The 19,560-nt window shown below is 50.1% G+C and overlaps 1 protein-coding gene across 1 annotated transcript; it reads right to left on the reverse strand.

The window, feature by feature from the left end:
• Positions 1–3,038: 3,038 nt before the first annotated feature.
• On the reverse strand, positions 3,039–5,266 carry LOC147622947 (uncharacterized). The gene is made up of 2 exons (XM_086822557.1): positions 4,225–5,266; positions 3,039–4,075 (listed from the first exon to the last, which is right to left on the reverse strand). Exons 1-2 carry the CDS (start codon positions 4,533–4,535, stop codon positions 3,196–3,198), a joined length of 1,191 nt encoding a protein of 396 aa, XP_086678683.1. The 5' UTR covers positions 4,536–5,266; the 3' UTR covers positions 3,039–3,195.
• Between the last annotated feature and the right edge of the window lie 14,294 nt (positions 5,267–19,560).

Raw genomic sequence — 19,560 nt, forward strand, 5'->3', positions numbered from 1 at the left:
GCTCTTCAGGGCTGCTCCAGGAGAAGATTGTGTGGGTGACTTCAAGGATGTAGGTCTTGAAATAGGTAAATTTGCAAGGAACTCCGCAACCTTTTCATTTGAAGTCTTCATGTTATGCCTTTGCTTTGGGCAATTTGTGAAGAGATGGATGATTGCACATTCTTCACAGTGGGGACCCTGTGGTGATTTTGCCTTCTTCTTCATTTGTTGCATGGTTAGTTAGTACGAAAGGTATGGTACGGTACGGTACGATAAAATACGGTACTAATTGGTACCTTAAAATTTTTTGAGGTACGGTACGATATTAGTACGTTTTTTTTTTAAATACTTCCTAAACTTAAAAATTATAGACAAGAAATTACAAAATAGTAGAACCATGAACATAATGTCATCATGCCATTAGAGTACAAAATTGCTACAAAAGGATAGGCCAAAAACTCATGGCATGGGCGACCGCCAACATGCGTACATACATGATACTACATACTACAATACATCATCGATGGGCTAGAAGGAGATAGATGCCCAATGCCTAGAGAGCTATAACATATCAAAAGTCTACATCATCACCAACATCTGCATGATCATCAACATGATCACTACTAGAGTCTAGAGTGTCCATCAAGAGAGTTCTCTGAAGAGGACTCTTCTAAGGTGGACGAGACACTCTGGGGATCATTCTCGCTAAGTAGGTTGCCATCATCATCAAACAAGGGCTCTCTAGGCAGTGGGGTATCATCATGAGGGGGCAATGGAATATCATCATGAAGGCGGGGATTGGAGCTCGAGGATCCCCGCCTCACATATGTGCGAAGGCCACCCTTTGCCGATGCCGAAGGCGGAGGCCTATGAACTCCAACTGCTCGGGCTCCCGTCCATGCTGACTCCTGGTGCTGCGAGTATCTGCTGCCACAAGCTCACTATAGAGCTCCATGAAGATTGCCTCGTCCTCCTCATCAGGCAATATGATCGCTTGCCTAATATGGCAACGGCAAGTGCACACGCTGACAAACAGCTCCCTATAGGCTGCAAAGGGCGATGAATGGCTCTCTAGAAGACTGAAATCGCTCCACGCAACAACAACAACAACAACAACAACACACACACACACACACACACACACACACACACACACACACACACACACACACACACACAAAACGTACGGTATCGTACGAATCCGTACGGTACCGTACCGTACAGCAAGTACGTACGATTTCAGTCGTACGACGTACGGAACTAACCTTGATTTGTTGAGGCCCACCTCTTCCAGCTGGATGGCTATCATGTGGCCTTGATGTTTGGCTATACTGCCTGATGGTGGTAGCTTCCTTTTAAGACCCCATGTTAGGAGGTTTGAGTTTGTGGCTCCCCCTTCCTAAGCTATTCCTTAGGTGATGGAGATGCAGTAACTATGCCAAATGTTGATGTATTCTTGATTTCTAATGTGTTTGGCATATGCATATTTTGAGGCAAATGGTTTTGCATGGGGAATGATGCAAATGATGTGGGCATGATGTGCTGACTTTCTTGAATATGGTGTGCAATGGGAGATGCACTAGTGCTTCGAGGTATGACATGAGATTTTAGTGCATCTGGATATGTTGAATTGGTCATGTTTTTGGCCATATTTTGGTTCCCTTTTGAGTTCATGTTTGTGCCATGCAGTTGATGAGACGTATCTATTGAAGATAATGATTTTGATGGCTTGTGAGCATTTGAAAAGCTTTGATGAATGGAAGGTGGTGGAAACTTTAGTGGATATAAGGCCTTTAAAAGTGGTGCTTCTGCTGAATTTTACTTGTGTTGTGCCTTTATTGATGGCTCATTATGCCCTAGTGGTTGATATGATAGTGTGTTTTCCAATGTAGGAAACAATAATGACATATGGCTTTGTAGAATGTGGCGATGAGCATTAAGGATGGCTTGCTATGCCAGAGTTAAAGAGTGAGGTGCAAAGCATGACAATTGCATGGTTTTTGGAGTTGTGCTCATAGTTGCCAGGCGTTTCAGAAACGGCAGGTATGAAACGGGTTTCATATGTTTTGAAATGTTTCATAAAAGGTAAGAAACAGGTACAAAAAGGTTTCATACAAAATAGAAAAAACATGTATATTTTTTACTTGAAATATACAAAAGAAAAAACTGTTGACATAACTTATAAGAGACCACATTGAATTCATTTCAATAAAAACAAAATACATGTAAGATATGATGATATCACAAATCACGTGGGTGATCACTGATGACTAAACAGAAATCAAAAGAATCACCACGATGGTGATGAGTCATGACTCAAAATCCAAGATCAAAATAAATAACATGTCCAAAGTTCAAACTAAATAACATGTCCAAATAAAATGATACTGGCAGCTGCTAGCTACTATCTGCATCCTCATCTGCATCCTCATGCTCATCCTCATCTACATCTTCTGCCTCTGCAGCATCACTCTCAAGGTCACTGCCGGTAGCCGAGTCCTCAAATGCCTCATCCTCTAGAGGTGCAGGTGCACCACTAGTACTAGCCTCTCGAGAAGATCGTGTAGTGCGAGCCGGAGCCATGATCTCCTCATAGAGCATAGAATAGATATCTCTCTCCTCCTGAGGAATGTCGGGAATCTCCTTGCACTTCATGATATCAATCTTATCTGGATTCACTTGGCGAGGCTCAATGGGATGACCCTTTTGTTCTAGCAATCGGTGATTGCAATGACAAAAGACAAGCCTCTCCAATTGTGCTGAGGAGAGTCTATTTCTCTTTTTCATGTGAAAAAGAGCCCATGTACTCCAGTTTCTCTCACAAGGCCCTGAACTGCAATCCTGGGAGAGAACTCTCAATGCAATCCGTCTCCACATTGTACAAAAAAGAATGTTAAGTTAGAGTCAAAAAGAGAGTAGCATTTGAATGTAGATTTTGAAAGAGTAGGACTCAAGAGACAAAGATACAAGATTCAAGAATCAAGAAACCTTACCAAGTTGGGTGTCCCAATACCGTATTTCTTCCACCAAGACATTGGTTCCAACTGTGTCTCCCTGAGCAATGCAGTAGCTCGCCCAAACATATGGCTACCGTTGCGGTAAATGAGAAGCTCATCCTCGAGCTTTCTCATAAGCTGTATATCACCTCCCACTCCCACCAACTTGGTAATGCACTCGATCCATCCTGACTCTAGCTCCTCATTGAGGTATTGCTCCTCATTCCTCCAAAGGGGATGCCTGGCGCATGTGGGAAATAATGAACTCCCCTGTAACCACTATCCCTGGCACCGATGCATCTATGGCACGAATGAACATTGTGCCTTTGCAAGAGGACACAAGAATGTTGTACACGTTTCTCTTCCGCACATCTGTCCATCCATCACAAAGCAAAGTACAACCATACTTTGCCCAAGTGGCCTTGAGAGGCTCCATCTCCATCTCCACAGCCAGTTGCTCCTTGCGAAGCTCAGTAGTGCGCAATGTCTCGTAGGAGGGGCCATCCCACTCACACCCAATGCAGGAGATAGCTCTCATTGCCTTCTTCCATCGAGGAGTCCTGACAATGTGGAAGGATAATCCACATTGAATAAACAACTTCATCAACTCCCTCGTTGCCTCTTTCATGGCAGCCTTTTGCATCCCTGCCTGTACATGTCCTTTCTTGAACACTGGAAGACTAGTTCTTTTGGCTCGAGGTGCCGAGCTAGAACCACCTGCAACACCACCTGCAACCTCACCACTGGTATCTTCCTCTCTGATACTGCGAGTCCTCTTGGAGACACTTTGACGTGCTTCAGGCTCTCCCAGATTGGGGATATCCTCAAGGGGGATACCTAGCTGCATGGCCTTCCAAGCCTTGAGGCTATCATAGATTTCTTGTGGCACATGCTTACATGGCCCAATGCCGAAACCCTTTGTTTGTGACAAATGTGCCTTCAGCCTGGTGACACTGCCATGGTGCTTATCAGCACAAAAGTTGCATTTCCACTTTCCGGAGCCCGAGCCACCATATCTAGACTCGAAGGTGACATTGTTCCAAAGAGAATCACCTGTTCGAGGCATCCTACAAGGCGGGGATAAATGCAGATTGTTGGCCCTGCAAGTGCGACACAGAACATAAACTAATCTCAATAGAGCAAGGGTGGACCGTGGAAGATATGCCATAAATATTAATGGAAGAGAAAAAAGTGTGCTGCTTTGTGAGTTGTGCAGAGAAAACCAACTTAAAGCAAAACATGACATTACCCCTTTGGAAGACCTCCACAAGGCCCAAAGACACCAAGGAGCAGGCGGGCCGACACAAGCGATGGTGGAAGGAATCGAAGGATGGCACACAAATCGGCAAACTCACAGGCGGCTGCCACTGGGAAGCGTGAATGAACTGCGACGTACGATTCACGAAAGGAAACGTTTTTTAAGGTTTTTAAAATATGCATGATGTATGAAACGCATTTCATACAGGACGAAACGTTTCGAACGTTTCGTACGTTTCGAACCTGTATGAAACGCGTTTCTATGCAACTGTGGTTGTGCTTATGGGGACTGGTGTGTGACATGCATTCGTGAATGTTCCTTTATGTGGTGAAAGGGTGGTTGTGGGAAAATCATGTGCGTGATGAGTATTGAGCAAACTATGAGGGGTATCAGAGGAGCTTACCAACATTAATGCTCTTTTACCACCAGATGTCGATTACTGATAGCTTGAGGTCTTGAGGAGAAATGGTGTTGGATCTTGATCCATCCTCCTTTTGATCATTCATAGCACATTTTGGTTGCCTGTCATGGCCCTATGAAAATGGAACAGCACAAGTGTGAGCATGGTGGTTGCTGAGTCAAAATATTGAATGATTCACATGGGGGGTGCCCGGACAAAGTTAATGATGTGTGGACATCCCTAGGTGTGAAGGGGGGAACTAGAACATTAGAATTCTAATGTTTTATTAAAAGTTGCCCCTAGGCCTTAGTGGCCCCTAGGGAACTTTAATAACAACTAAAGTTGGGGCCCTAGGATTATTATGGGGAGGGGGCAACTCCACTTTTGGAGTGTATGCCTCTCTGTATTCTCTCACTCTTGCTTTTTGGAAGGGAAGCGTGTATTCTCAAGCGTGGAAGAGAAAGGAGAAGAAGTCGACTGCTGAATTCTGTGCTGCTGCTGTTTTCCTCTGCAAATTCAGTCGTACAGTCCACGTGTGCAGTCCGTACAGCACTGTACGACTGCAAGTACAGTACGGCTGCTGTATTCTGCAGTAGTTTCTTTTGTGGGTGCAGGCGGCGCAGACAGCCAGAGGAGGTACAGAAGCTGTGGGCTCTGACAGAGGCCGTATAGCAGGTATAGTCACCTGTACGACTGCTGACAGGTGGCCGTACAGTCAGGTACAGGTGGTGTCTGTTGTACAACAGCAAGTACAGGTGCTGACCATCATTTGTTGCAGGCGGCGCAGGCGACCAGCATCCAGACAGCAGGCGGGTTACTTCTGGTTTACTGCAGGTACAGCCCGTACAGTCTTGTACGGATAGGTACCAACAAGTACAGACTAGTACAGTGCTGTTTTTCAGGACTGTACAGACAAGTACAGCATTGAGGTGGATACAAGGAGGAGGGTACAGACAAGTACATACACACGTGTGAAGCAGGGTTGTGGAAACAAGTGCCTGCAAGTACAGATTGGTACCGTTACTTCCTCCAGTGCAGATACACGGGCTGATTTTGGTAAGCTCCGCATCTGTTCATCTATCTCTCTTTCTACTGCTTTATGTCTGTTGCAGATTTGAGCTATCTGGCCCCTTGTGAGAGGAGGGGTATGGCAGATTGACAAGGGTGGAGACAGAGGTTGAACAGTACATGTATGTATGAGCTGAGATGTTGAATCATGTGCTTGAGTTATGCCAGATGTATGCTCATGGCTGCCCTGCTTAGTGGTCTTGGCTGATCAGAGGGAGGCACAGTGTGTTGTTTTGAGACACAGATCTATGTGCGTGGATCCTCTGTGCTAAGAGGTATTGTGGGCCGTCAGATTGGACATACAGGTGTAATCTCTTGGCTGATTTTGGTTGTACTCAGCCTTTCATACTTTTGGAATTGAACAAAGAAATACTGCAAGGGGCGCCAAGCTTTGGGGCCAACAGGTGTCGCTTTGTTTTCAGATTTGGGCACTCTAGCTCCAATCTATTTTGTTTTCACATCTAGACTACAAGAGGACGGGTGACTACTAGTCTACCGCACTCTGGTTTCTATCAGAGGCCGGTTCCAAGGTTCCGTTGCCGGGACCAATCATTAACTTTCTGAAGGGAGTGAGCTCGTGGTTGCCTCGAAGAAAGCCATCGCTGAAACATTCAGCAAACATGTCTGATACAGAGGATGAGTACTTCTATCATGAAGAAGAAGAGCAAGACACTTCTCCTGAGAGAGATGTATCTCGGGATACTCATGCAGGAGAACAGGCTGCAGATATTGAGCAATATGAGGATGTAACACAGTCAGAAGATGTACTTGGTAAAGAGGATGATGATGCTCGGTTCAAAGATCGTTTGGCTGGTGTTATGGATACATTTATGCAGCTCACACGAAGTGAGAGATTTGCTGAATTTATGAGATCCCGTACAGAGCCCGAGAAAAAGAAGAAGAAGGTTCGTTCTAAGAATCTTCCACAGGGTCATAGTGGTGCCATCCCACAGGAACCATCTTTTGGCCAGTTTCCGAACATGCAGCATGCTTATGGTGCAAACTCTCAGAGTTCCTTCTATGGACAGCCACCTATTCCTCAGCAGAATATGCATCCAGGTTATTTTGGTGGTGGCTCGGTGTTCCAATCTATGACTGGGGGTTACCCTCAGGGAGGCATGGGTATGCCAAGGCCTTTTGGAGCTAATTTTCAGCCTGGTATGCAGGGGAATATGTATGGTGGTATGCAGTCCGGTATGCAAGGAAATATGTTTGGAGGCATGCAACCTGGAATGCAAGGCAATATGTATGGTGGCATGCAGCCAGGTATGCATAATGGAATGTTTGGAAACATGGCTGGAATGTATGGTATGCCAGGTGTGGGAATGGATAATGTTGACCCAATGATGGGCATGAATGTTGGGGGCAGCAATCTTGCAAAGCCACTTCCATATGATAATCTAACGCCTATGGGAAAGGCGAAGGATTACAAGGAAGGGGGAGCTGCAGTGAAGTTTGATACATTGAGTGGGGCCAAAGATAAACTCAAAGCACTCACCTTTTTACAACAGTTTGATGCTGCTTTTTCTGGTGGGAATTACACAGAGTCCTCTAAGGTGAGGAAAGCTGCCACTTTTCTCAAGGGCAATGCTTTGCAATGGTGGTCTACTCTTCTTTTGCAGGGCATAGCACCCACTACGTGGGTACAGTTTAAACAGGTCTTCTCTTCTGTAGTATGGCTCACATCTACGTTTGAGGTGGATGTTATGACTGCTTGGCACAAGTTGGATGCTTCAAAGTGTGAGAATTTGGAGGATTATAACAAGAAGTTTTGGGAAGCTTTACTCCCAGTGACTTCTTACCGTGCAGTGCCATTGTCTGAGCAAGTAGAAAAGTATTGTTGTGGGCTGCCCAAAGAGGTGCGAGATTATTGTATCAAGACAAGAGTAACGAACATGTCACAGATGATTGACAATGCTATGACAGCTAATGCGTTACTCACTGGAGGATCATCTGGGTTTAAAGGCAATAAGAACTTGAGCAAGAAAGCTGAAAAATCTGGGCATGCTTCTCGTGATGCTAAAGGGTCTTCAGAGACGAACTATAAGAAGTTGCCAATGCCCAAGAGGACTTCTGAGGAAAGACAGGCTTTGAGAGATGCTCGGAAATGTTTTTACTGTACAGAAGAGGGACATATGTCATTTAATTGTCCCAAGAGAAAGTCCCAAAAGGACTCTGACAATAAAGGAGAGTCCAAGTCAAAGAAACCAAAACCTTCTGCCGGCTTAGTTTCTGATCTTGTGGGGGAACAGCCAGGTGGTGAAGAGACAGAGTTGTGCAAGGCATGGGGCAAAGTGAGAGATCAGAATGCCTTGATCTTCTTTGACACAGGTGCTAGAGCCAACTTCATTTCACCAGATTTGGCTGGCCAATTGGGGATTCGCGCAGAGGAGATGGGGCCGTTACATGAGGCTAACATGGCTTGTCCAGGGTATGCAGAACCCGTTACTCCTATTATTGGGAAGCTTCGGCTTCATTTGCAGGGTTATGTGGACAGCGAAGAGTTTTTTATCATGCCACTTGATAGCTGTGATGTTTTGTTGGGAATGCCATGGTGCCACAGAGTACATGCGGTGGTGGATACTTACAATAGGAAAATCACTTTGACTCATAGAGGGAAAGAACATGTATTGGATGTAAAACTCAAAGGGGAATCTGTTCCTATTGTATCCGCTTCGGCGATTTCATCAGTAATGAAAAAGCATCTTTCCGCGTACTTGATTTATGTAAAGGATGCACAAGATGATGAGTCTAAGTCTAATTTGTCTATGTTAGATAAGGACAGGACTGATTTCTTATGTGGGTTTCAAGATTGTTTTTCCGAGTCATTACCAGGAGAACTTCCTCCTGAGAGGCCAAAGGATCATGCCATTGATCTGATTCCTGGTAGTACTCCACCGAATAGACCGCCGTACCGTGTTAGTGCAGCCCAACAGGAAGAGATTATGAGTCAGGTGCAGGAGCTTTTGAATAAAGGTTTGATACAACCTAGCTCATCACCCTTTTACTCACCTGTACTCTTGGTGCAGAAGAAGGATGGTTCTTGGTGCATGTGTATTGATTACAGGGCGCTGAACAAGAATACCATCAAGAATCGATTCCCCATACCGAGGATCGATGACATTTTGGACCGCTTACAGGGCTCCACAGTCTTTAGTCGTATTGACTTGAAAAGCGGGTATCATCAGATACGCATTAGACCCGAGGATGTGCATAAGACAGCATTCCGAACCACGTTTGGGTTGTATGAGTTCTTGGTTATGCCCTTTGGTTTGACAAATGCACCTGCCACATTTAACAGAATGATGGACAGGATTTTCAGGCCTCATAGAGAGTTTGTGGGCACATTCTTTGATGATATGATTGTGCATTCACAAACTGAGGAAGAGCATAGAAGGCATTTGGCCATTGTGTTTTCAGAACTCAGAAACCATAGGCTAGTTGTTAATGGCAAGAAGAGTGAGTTCTTTTTGCAGGAGATACATTTCTTGGGGCATATTGTGTCTGCGCATGGAGTCCGTATGGATCCAGCAAAGGTAGAAGCAATTCTTTTTTTTTTTTTTTTTTTTTCCGAGAAAAGATCCTTTCATTAGTTATGTAGAAAAAACGCCCGTAGGGCTACAAAAGAGATCTCTCCTGCTCCTAACAGAGAGAAGAGCAGTGAATACATCATGGCAGCCCGGGAGACTCTCCCTAGGTGCTGCAAAATACAAGCATCAGTCTAAAGGACTGAGCGGCTAAATCATACAATGGGGGGGGGGGAAGAGCCAAACAGGTGGCCTGTAGTGCCAACGGGGGGATCCCGTGTGTAGGGTGTAGAACGGGCCGCAGCGCCAAGTGGTATGAAAGGCCTGGCGCCATAAAATCGCCTCATCCGAGTCTCCCCGGATGCGGTCGTACTGTCCTCGCAGGGTGTGGATCAACTCCTGCCAAATCCCCCGAACAGTCTCTGCTGGTGGCTCTAATCTCCCCTCAAAGGCCGTGAAGCACCGGGCCCTCCAGGTGAACCAGATGGTGAGGCTGCTGAGGAGCTCCCATCGTAAATCCCTCTCCTGTGTCCAGCTGTCGGACGAGAAATCCGGTGCCGGAACCAGGCGAGGCTGGCCCCTAATAAATCTGATGGCCTGACTGCCCTGCTCCATCTCATAGCCCATAGCAGGCCCTGACAAAGTCGACCAAGCAGCGGCACCCCACGTAAACATACCCTCTGGAGAGAGGGGGGCTAGAATACGCAGCATCCGCAGCCAAATCTGCTGTGCCTGAGGGCAGTCCCAAAGGCAATGTCTCTGTGTCTCCATAGGGTGGCCGCATCGGACGCAGGCCGCCGGAAGACCGCTATAAACAAGCCAAGTGCCAACTGCTGAGCCCCTGTGGGCGACCAGCCACTGAAAAGCCGAGATCCTGCGGGCCTGTCGACTAGCCCAGAGTCGAGCCCAGAAATCCTCCAGGAACTCCTGTGATAGTCCCTGCAATCGCCAATGCCCCGCTGCCGCTGGAGAAACCGTCCTCCTCGCCGTCAAAATATGCCGTCCCAGCCGAACAGTATACTGGAAAAAAGTGATCTCTGTGGCCTCAAGGGATGCATAAGGATCATGCCACTCGTACTCTCCGGGGTCCCACTGTAGCCGGGCCAAGGGGCGTGCTGCATATGCCCATATACGCCAATCCGGGAGCACGTCAGCAGGGTCGGGGTCAATATGCCACTTCCGAGAAGCGGCAGCCACTACCCGAATCCTCTGAAAGGTGCACTCTGCTACCAAGGGCGACTCCACCTCCACTCTCTGGAGTCGGCCCTCATCCTGAATCTCATAATAGAGGCATCTGCCATCCTCAGTGCTAGCTCTGACAGCAATCAGGATCTCCAACTGTGTGAAGGCACCCATCCACCGTGGGGCCACTGGCTCGAGAGGTGTGAACCACTCCTCTGAAAGTGCCTCCTGAATATCATCCCGCATAATCAACCCCCCTCTGAAGTGACTCAGCCTCTCCACCTGGGTCTCCTCTGGTAGACTGCAGAAAGCCTGCCAGTCTCCAAAACTACGAGCTGGGCCTGCCGCTAAAGGTCCCCAGGCTAGACGAGGCCGAGAACCCAGCATATGACCCTGCTCTGTACGAACCGCTGGGCTCCAGATGAGCGGCTGCCTGGCCCGCTCCTCAACACAAGACGGAGGCCGCTGAGAGAGCCCCGGTCTCAGCAACTCCCAAGCTCTCAGGATACTCAAAGCAAATCTGTCCTCCCATCCTCTACTGAGGCCTGTCCTCCTCATCTCTATGAATATCCATCGAATCTCTGGTGCCCAAGTACCCCCTGCAGGAGGCGCCCGGGCCTGCAATCGCTGCAAGAGGAGCTCTTTCCAAGGCTCAGCGCCTGGAAGCAACCCCCGAACAATAAGCTTCCCCAATAAGGCTCTACTCTGATCGACTGGATCTATAATGCCCAAACCGCCCTGAGCCAGCGGGAGTGTAATAACTGCCCATGCAACCTTTGCCCGAGCTGGCTGACCGTCCCGCCCAGACCACAGAAAGTTCCTGATCAGCCTCTGTACCTGGCTGATGCAAGAGCTCGAAAATATCCAGCAAGACGTAATGTACCACATGGTCGCTAACAGCACCTGATTTGCCACCACCACCCTCCCAGCCAAGGATAGTCGAGCTGTACTCCAATACAATAGCTTCTTCCGAATGCTCAGAAGAAGCGGGGCAATCTGCTGCTCAGGTGACAAATCGAGGCCAATCTGGCATCCCAAATACCGCACTGCTGTGCCGGGAGGAATCCATCTAAAACCGGGGTCCGGACTCCATGCCGGAGTGGGAGCACTACTGATCCAAAAGGCCACTGTCTTGCGCCAATTGATCAATGCTCCCGAAGCTGCACTAAAAACCTGGAGCGACTGCTCTGCCCGAATAAGATTGGCCTCTTGGCCATGCAAAAATAAGCCCGTGTCGTCTGCAAACTCAGCATCAAGCAAATCCTCCCCCCGGACTGGGAGCTGAAGTCCTCTCAAACCAACCTCCTCTGCCGTCAAATACATACTCATAGCCTCCGCAAAGAAGAGAAAAAGGAAAGGGGCGAGAGGACACCCCTGACGGACTGATCTGGTCAACTCAAAACTCGGCCCCCGACCTCCTGCAATCAGCACCTGGCTGCGAGCTGTGGAGTACAAAGCTGCCACCCCTCTGATCCATCCTGGCTCAAAGCCCAGGCGTAGCATAGTGCCCTCTAAGAATCCCCAATCAACTCTATCGTATGCCTTCTCAAAATCGAGAAGCATCACGACCAAGTCCTCGCCAAGAAACCTAGCTCGGGCCGTCGCCTCCCAGAAAGTAAAGATGTTGTCAAGGATACTGCGCTCCTTGACAAATCCTGTCTGAGTAGCATGAATCAACTCCCCCAGGAAGGGCTGGATCCTCAAACTCAAGGCCTTTGCCAAGACCTTGTATACAGTATTGAGGATCGTAATAGGCCTCCAATGCCGAATGTCATCCGATACTCCCTCCCCCTTGGGGATAAGATAGATCAAGCCCTCTGAAAAGCTCTGCGGCATCACCCCAGTGTCCAAAACATGCTGAAAGCCCCTGCGTAGGCCTGGCCCCAAAAGGTCCCAATAGCGCATAAAAAAGGCCGGCGTCAGTCCGTCCTCCCCTGGGCAACTATGTCGCGGCAAGACCCTCAAGGCCTCGGCAAGCTCAATCTCTGACAGAGGCGCACCTAGAACTGTGTGCATATGGTCTGTGACCCTCCTCTGCACATGGGCCCACACAGTCTGTCTGCATACATCTCGATCCTCAATGGCTGGCTCCGCTGAAAGCAAGTCACGATAAAAAGCAGTGGCAATGGCTCTGATCTCCCCGAGCTCAGTAGCTATCGATCCATCCGGTCTAGCAAGCTGGCGAACCCCTGCTCGCGCATGACGGGGTCCAGTGATCTCAAAAAACTCCCCAGTCACTCTATCACCAAGCTGCGTCCACTGAGAGGCCTGACGACGATAGTAAAACTCATGTCTCTGCTCCTCTGCCTCTCTAACCTCCTGGCGTGCCTGGCTCAGCTGGGACGCCACCCACTCACATGCAGGCTGCTGCTCCTGAAGGCGCTGTAGCGAAGCAAGGCTGCGTCTCAGCCGTTGCTCCCGCTCGCGAATCTCTCCCAGTCGTGTCAAAGCTGCAGCGTGTAGAAAAGAGCTAAGATCAATGAGTCCCTGGGCACACTGGCCCGCTGCATCCTGGTCAGAGCACTGACTATCATGCCAGATCCTCTCAATGTCCTCAGCGAGACTGGGGTCTGCAAGTACCCTCTCTGGGATCCTCAACTGCAAGCTGGGCTCCCGTGTCCCCTCCTCCAAAGTCAGTATAACTGGCGCATGATCTGAAAATGAGGTGCCAGCAAGAATGCCGACGGAGCCCCCTCGCTCCCCCAACCAATCGCCCACATAAAAGCGATCAATCCGAGATAGATTAGTCCCTCCCTGCCGGCGATCCGACCGAGAGAAACTAAGACTGTCCTGAGACCGGGAGAAAGCCCCATGCTGCCATGCATCAGTGATCCTCAGTGTCATACAAAACCGGTCCCAAGCTGCAAGCTCCGTGCCGTGCACTGTAACATGACTGCCTCCCACCCTATCTGCCGGGTCCTCAAGCATGTTGAAGTCTCCCCCAACACACCAATGTGCGGCCTCTGGCAATGCATCTGTAACCTGAGTCCAGAACTCTGCTCTGGCACTAGCATGATTGGGCGCATAGATGTTGAGCACACCCAATAGCTCATCATGCATCCTCAGAATGACATACTGTGCTCTACCAGGCACAATGATCCCTCGGTCCACAATGGCCTGCCGCCATGCATCTGCAATAACCATGCATACTCCTCCCTGTCCACCCAACGGACCAAACCCTGCAGACCAAAAAGTGTCCCATCTACCAGGCATCACCGAACCATATCTCCGGATCCTGCTCTCACCCAAGTGGTGCTCCTGCATCATCAGAATGTCGATGCTGCCACCAACCAGACATCTCTGTAGCTCCTGCCTCAAGCAGCCTCGATAGCGTATAAAGTGTGCTCCGCCAAGGCCCTGTACATTCCATGAGATGATCCTCATGGATGTCCTACTGAGGTGGATGCTGTCTCAGCCGTACGGCGGGCCTTCGCAAGCGGCTTGGATGGAGAGTAGTCCCCATCCGAACGGCTGCGAGTCTGCCCACCCGGTGTACTGCAAGAATCCCGGATCAGGCGCCAGTGGCTGTGACCCATGGCGACTGCCTCCTGCTCTGACATAGTAACCTCGTGAATGCTCACATATCCTGGGTCGCGCGCCAAATCTGCAACTATGCGCACGACCAAATGTCGAATCCCGGATGTATCCACACCCTCGGGATCCAAGACAAAATGAGCCAACTCCCAAAGTCGGCCTAGCACATCTGTAACCTCCAAATCGCTCATGTGATGTGAAAACTCAACTGCCTGAGTCTTCAACGTGCTGAGAGCGAGCTCTAGAGTCCACTCCCGGTCACAAGGTCCACATAGAGGGAACGAGAAGGCCACAGCTGAGTCTAGTGCCTCCTCCCCGCGGGCCGGAGGTATCACTACATGCACTCGGATGGGTGCTGGCTCATGGGGGCCCTCTGCTCCAAAAAGCCGTGTGAAGGTATAATCAAACGCCGCCGAGCGCTGTCGAATGCCGAGGCGACTCAGCCGACTACGAATAGATGAAATCCGTGAGGCCCTAATCGGCATAGGTCTCCTCTGTGATGCTCGAGCGAGGTCAGTGCTCAGCGCCCTCCGGACTGCAGGTGAGCGCCAGGGAGCTGCCAGGACCTCCCGGGAAGGCGAGGCGGGCGGAGGGGGAGGAGGGGGAGGCGAGGGAGGAGGAGAGGGAGCCGCTGCCGAGACCGGAGCGGGGGCGGGAGGAGGCGATGGTGGAAGCGAGGCGGTGGGAGGGGATGGGTGTGGAGGAGGTGAAGGAGGGGGAGCTGGCATCTCCTGGTCCTCGGTCGCTGCAGGGGTCTCCTCCTGAAGGGGAGCAAATCTGTTCCTCACGGGAACCCAGTGAGGCTGAGACTGTGGCTGCTGCTGCAGCGGTACCTGGGCGTGCTGCGGTGGCTGTCTCCCTCGACGGCGCCCCTGTCCAGGCTGCCACTCCGAGGTCTCTGTGGCCTGAGCAGGTGTCCCTGAGGCAGCCTGCCGAGCCGAATCTGTGGGCGGGCCATCCGTGGCCTGCTGCTGTGGTGAGGGCCGAGGTCTCCTGCGAGGGCAGGCCTTGGCCAAATGACCGACCTGCCTGCAAATGAAGCACTGGTTCGGGAGCCCCGAGAACTCCACTCTCTGATCTATCCACCCCCCCCCCTATCCTAGGTAGCTGAATGACCTTAGGAAGGGAGGAGATGTCAGATACTAACACTCTGACCGAAGGTAGCCCAGCTGCTCTGGCCACCACTGAAGCTGCTGAGGGGCCCGTCTCAAGAACCGAGCCCACCAGTGCTCCGAGCTTGGAGAGGAGCGGAAGATACTCCCGGCGGAGACCAGGGAAACAAACTGTAATATGGAAGAGGCGCTCTCCCTGCTCCGCCGCTGCTGGGTCAAATCCATGCTGCCAAGGCCTGAAGAAAGCCCGAGCACCCCTGATATCCAGAGGACTCATGGCAATGACCTTGGCAACGCTCTGGGCGGCCTCGAACTCGATCTGATAATGTCCCCGGCCCAAGAGCTGTACATCAAGGATCTTGCCCACATCTGCAAGAAGGCGAGCCTGAAGTAGATCCCTGATCTCCCCTCTGCTGGGGCGAGTGCCGACTATACGGCAGATGGTGGAGTGAGCCTGAAGGCGTTCCACCTCTGCGGTGAGGCTCGCTTCCTCTTCCGGCGAAAGAGAAAGCCTGATGGGGAGGACCTCGGTGGCGGGCGAGGGGGCTGCGGAAGAGTCCCTCTGAGACGAGGCGGGAGGAGTCTCCATCAGAGTCTGAAGCTCAAGCGAAGGCGAGGCGAAAGCGGAAAACCTGCAAGAAGCGGGCTGCACACCAAGAGGCGGAAGGATGGAAGACGAAGAGGGAAAAAAACACAAAAACCCCCAAGGGGTGAAAAGCAGGGAAGGGGGGGGCGGCGAAAAGAGGAAAGGCCCAGAGGGGGGGGGGGGCGGCGACAACGCGAGGAGGAGGAGGGAGGCGGGGCGCTGCTGATAGGAGGCGGCGAGAGCAGGCGAGAAGGCGGGGAGGCGACCAGGCGGCAGCGGGGGGGGGGGATGACAACAGGCGACAGCGGGGGGGGGAAGGCGAACAGGCGGCAGCGGGGGGGAACAGGCGGCAGCGGGGGGGTGAGGCGAACAGGCGGCAGCGGGGGGAGGGTGGCGAAATGGCGAAGAGGGGGGCGCAGCGGCGAGGAAGGAGGGGGGGGCGGCGCAGCAGCGAAGAAGGAAAGGGGGGGCGCAGCGGCGAGCAGAGGGAAGCAAGCGGGGGGCGGAAGGCAAACAGGCGCGAGGAGGGGGGGGGAGCGACGGTGCGCAGAGCAGGGTGAGGCGGGGAGCTTCAGCGAGCGTTTTTCTGGTAGAAGCAATTCTTAATTGGCCAGATTTGAGGACCGTGCATGATGTACACAGCTTGGTATGCAGGGGAATATGTATGGTGGTATGCAGGGGAATATGTATGGTGGTATGCAGTCCGGTATGCAAGGAAATATGTTTGGAGGCATGCAACCTGGAATGCAAGGCAATATGTATGGTGGCATGCAGCCAGGTATGCATAATGGAATGTTTGGAAACATGGCTGGAATGTATGGTATGCCAGGTGTGGGAATGGATAATGTTGACCCAATGATGGGCATGAATGTTGGGGGCAGCAATCTTGCAAAGCCACTTCCATATGATAATCTAACGCCTATGGGAAAGGCGAAGGATTACAAGGAAGGGGGAGCTGCAGTGAAGTTTGATACATTGAGTGGGGCCAAAGATAAACTCAAAGCACTCACCTTTTTACAACAGTTTGATGCTGCTTTTTCTGGTGGGAATTACACAGAGTCCTCTAAGGTGAGGAAAGCTGCCACTTTTCTCAAGGGCAATGCTTTGCAATGGTGGTCTACTCTTCTTTTGCAGGGCATAGCACCCACTACGTGGGTACAGTTTAAACAGGTCTTCTCTTCTGTAGTATGGCTCACATCTACGTTTGAGGTGGATGTTATGACTGCTTGGCACAAGTTGGATGCTTCAAAGTGTGAGAATTTGGAGGATTATAACAAGAAGTTTTGGGAAGCTTTACTCCCAGTGACTTCTTACCGTGCAGTGCCATTGTCTGAGCAAGTAGAAAAGTATTGTTGTGGGCTGCCCAAAGAGGTGCGAGATTATTGTATCAAGACAAGAGTAACGAACATGTCACAGATGATTGACAATGCTATGACAGCTAATGCGTTACTCACTGGAGGATCATCTGGGTTTAAAGGCAATAAGAACTTGAGCAAGAAAGCTGAAAAATCTGGGCATGCTTCTCGTGATGCTAAAGGGTCTTCAGAGACGAACTATAAGAAGTTGCCAATGCCCAAGAGGACTTCTGAGGAAAGACAGGCTTTGAGAGATGCTCGGAAATGTTTTTACTGTACAGAAGAGGGACATATGTCATTTAATTGTCCCAAGAGAAAGTCCCAAAAGGACTCTGACAATAAAGGAGAGTCCAAGTCAAAGAAACCAAAACCTTCTGCCGGCTTAGTTTCTGATCTTGTGGGGGAACAGCCAGGTGGTGAAGAGACAGAGTTGTGCAAGGCATGGGGCAAAGTGAGAGATCAGAATGCCTTGATCTTCTTTGACACAGGTGCTAGAGCCAACTTCATTTCACCAGATTTGGCTGGCCAATTGGGGATTCGCGCAGAGGAGATGGGGCCGTTACATGAGGCTAACATGGCTTGTCCAGGGTATGCAGAACCCGTTACTCCTATTATTGGGAAGCTTCGGCTTCATTTGCAGGGTTATGTGGACAGCGAAGAGTTTTTTATCATGCCACTTGATAGCTGTGATGTTTTGTTGGGGATGCCATGGTGCCACAGAGTACATGCGGTGGTGGATACTTACAATAGGAAAATCACTTTGACTCATAGAGGGAAAGAACATGTATTGGATGTAAAACTCAAAGGGGAATCTGTTCCTATTGTATCCGCTTCGGCGATTTCATCAGTAATGAAAAAGCATCTTTCCGCGTACTTGATTTATGTAAAGGATGCACAAGATGATGAGTCTAAGTCTAATTTGTCTATGTTAGATAAGGACAGGACTGATTTCTTATGTGGGTTTCAAGATTGTTTTTCCGAGTCATTACCAGGAGAACTTCCTCCTGAGAGGCCAAAGGATCATGCCATTGATCTGATTCCTGGTAGTACTCCACCGAATAGACCGCCGTACCGTGTTAGTGCAGCCCAACAGGAAGAGATTATGAGTCAGGTGCAGGAGCTTTTGAATAAAGGTTTGATACTGTTGGGTATAAAGTCCCAGTTTCGCCTCCAGACCTTGATCATCGCGTAGCTCTTGTCGAGAGCTTCGCGGCCATATATTTACTTGTACATTTGGCCCTCATTTGGGCCTTGTAAAGGCATTCTTTGTATTTGGTCCGCCGGGCGCCCCATAAGTTGGGCGCCCGCCCATACCCTTGTATTACTATAAATACGAGGTCTCCCTTGAGCCTCAATAAGACATTCAAGATATTCTTGAGCATTGTGTGAGTTCTCTCTCTCTCTCTCACTCTCACTCTTCTCTATCTCCTCTGCACTTCCTTGGCTAAAGCTCTTGTGTTTGAGTCATTTTCCTCCAACAACTGGTATCAGAGCTATGGAGGGAAGCTGTATGCAGAAGCTATGGAGTTAGAGGTGTCTTCCACCACTTGACTACGGGATCGTCAAACACCTCCCTTTTTATCATCAAGATGGTGCGTTTTTCTTTCTAGAGTGCTGCGTTTTTTTTTTTTATTCTCTCCCTCTGCTGCCCCCTTGTGCTGCGTTTTTTCTCTCCCTCTGCTGCCCCCTTGTGCTGCGTTTCTTCTATCCCTTGCTGCCCCTTGTGCTGCGTTTTTTTTTGCACTCCATTGCTGCGTTTCTGTGCTGCGTTTTTGGTGCTGCGCTGCTGTAAACAGCAGCGTTTTCTGTGGTCTTGTTCTCTGCCTGCTGTACGGCTGCCATCAGCAGCAGCTAGGGCTGCAGCCAGCAGCCCCACGACTACCAGCAGCAGCCAACGCTGCTGCCAGCAGCCCCACGACTACCAGCAGCAGCTAGGGCTGCAGCCAGCAGCCCCACGACCACCAGCAGCAGTCCGGGCTGCAGCCAGCAGTCCCACGGCCACTAGCAGCAGCCGTCTTTGCCTCACGGCCCTCCAGCAGACGGGATCTTCGAGCAACACCAAAGACAGCAACTTTCTGCCCCTCGGCGAGTTTACATCGACATCTGGTGATTCTCTTCCGACGTCACCTTCACTTGAAGTTGTTTCATCAATCTACGAGCATCCTACAAGTCAACCCATATCTGGTACATAACATCTTGCTATTACTTACTTTCTGAAGCGTCAGTTTGATAAGTCATGGCGTCTACAAGTGATCTTAAGGGTCTACTAGAGATTAAGAAGTTTGCAGGCACTGGGTTTGATCTTTGGAAGGTGAGGATTCAGAATATCCTCTATCTGCGGGAATGTGATACTGCACTTGAGCAGTTCAAACCCGCTGCTATGACAGATGATGAATGGGGAATCCTGAACAGAAAGGCCGTTGCCTATCTCCAGATGGCTGTTGCTGATGAGGTTCTTGTAGACCTCAAAGGGCTGACAACAGCCTATGCCGTTTGGGAGAAGCTGAGAAGCACCTATGAGATCACCACGCCAGTGAACCAGGTACATCTCATCAGGAAACTC

This window comes from Cibotium barometz, chromosome 28 (assembly GCF_041138505.1).
Source record: "Cibotium barometz isolate CiBa-2024 chromosome 28, ASM4113850v1, whole genome shotgun sequence".
Classification (NCBI taxonomy): Eukaryota; Viridiplantae; Streptophyta; class Polypodiopsida; order Cyatheales; family Cibotiaceae; genus Cibotium; species Cibotium barometz.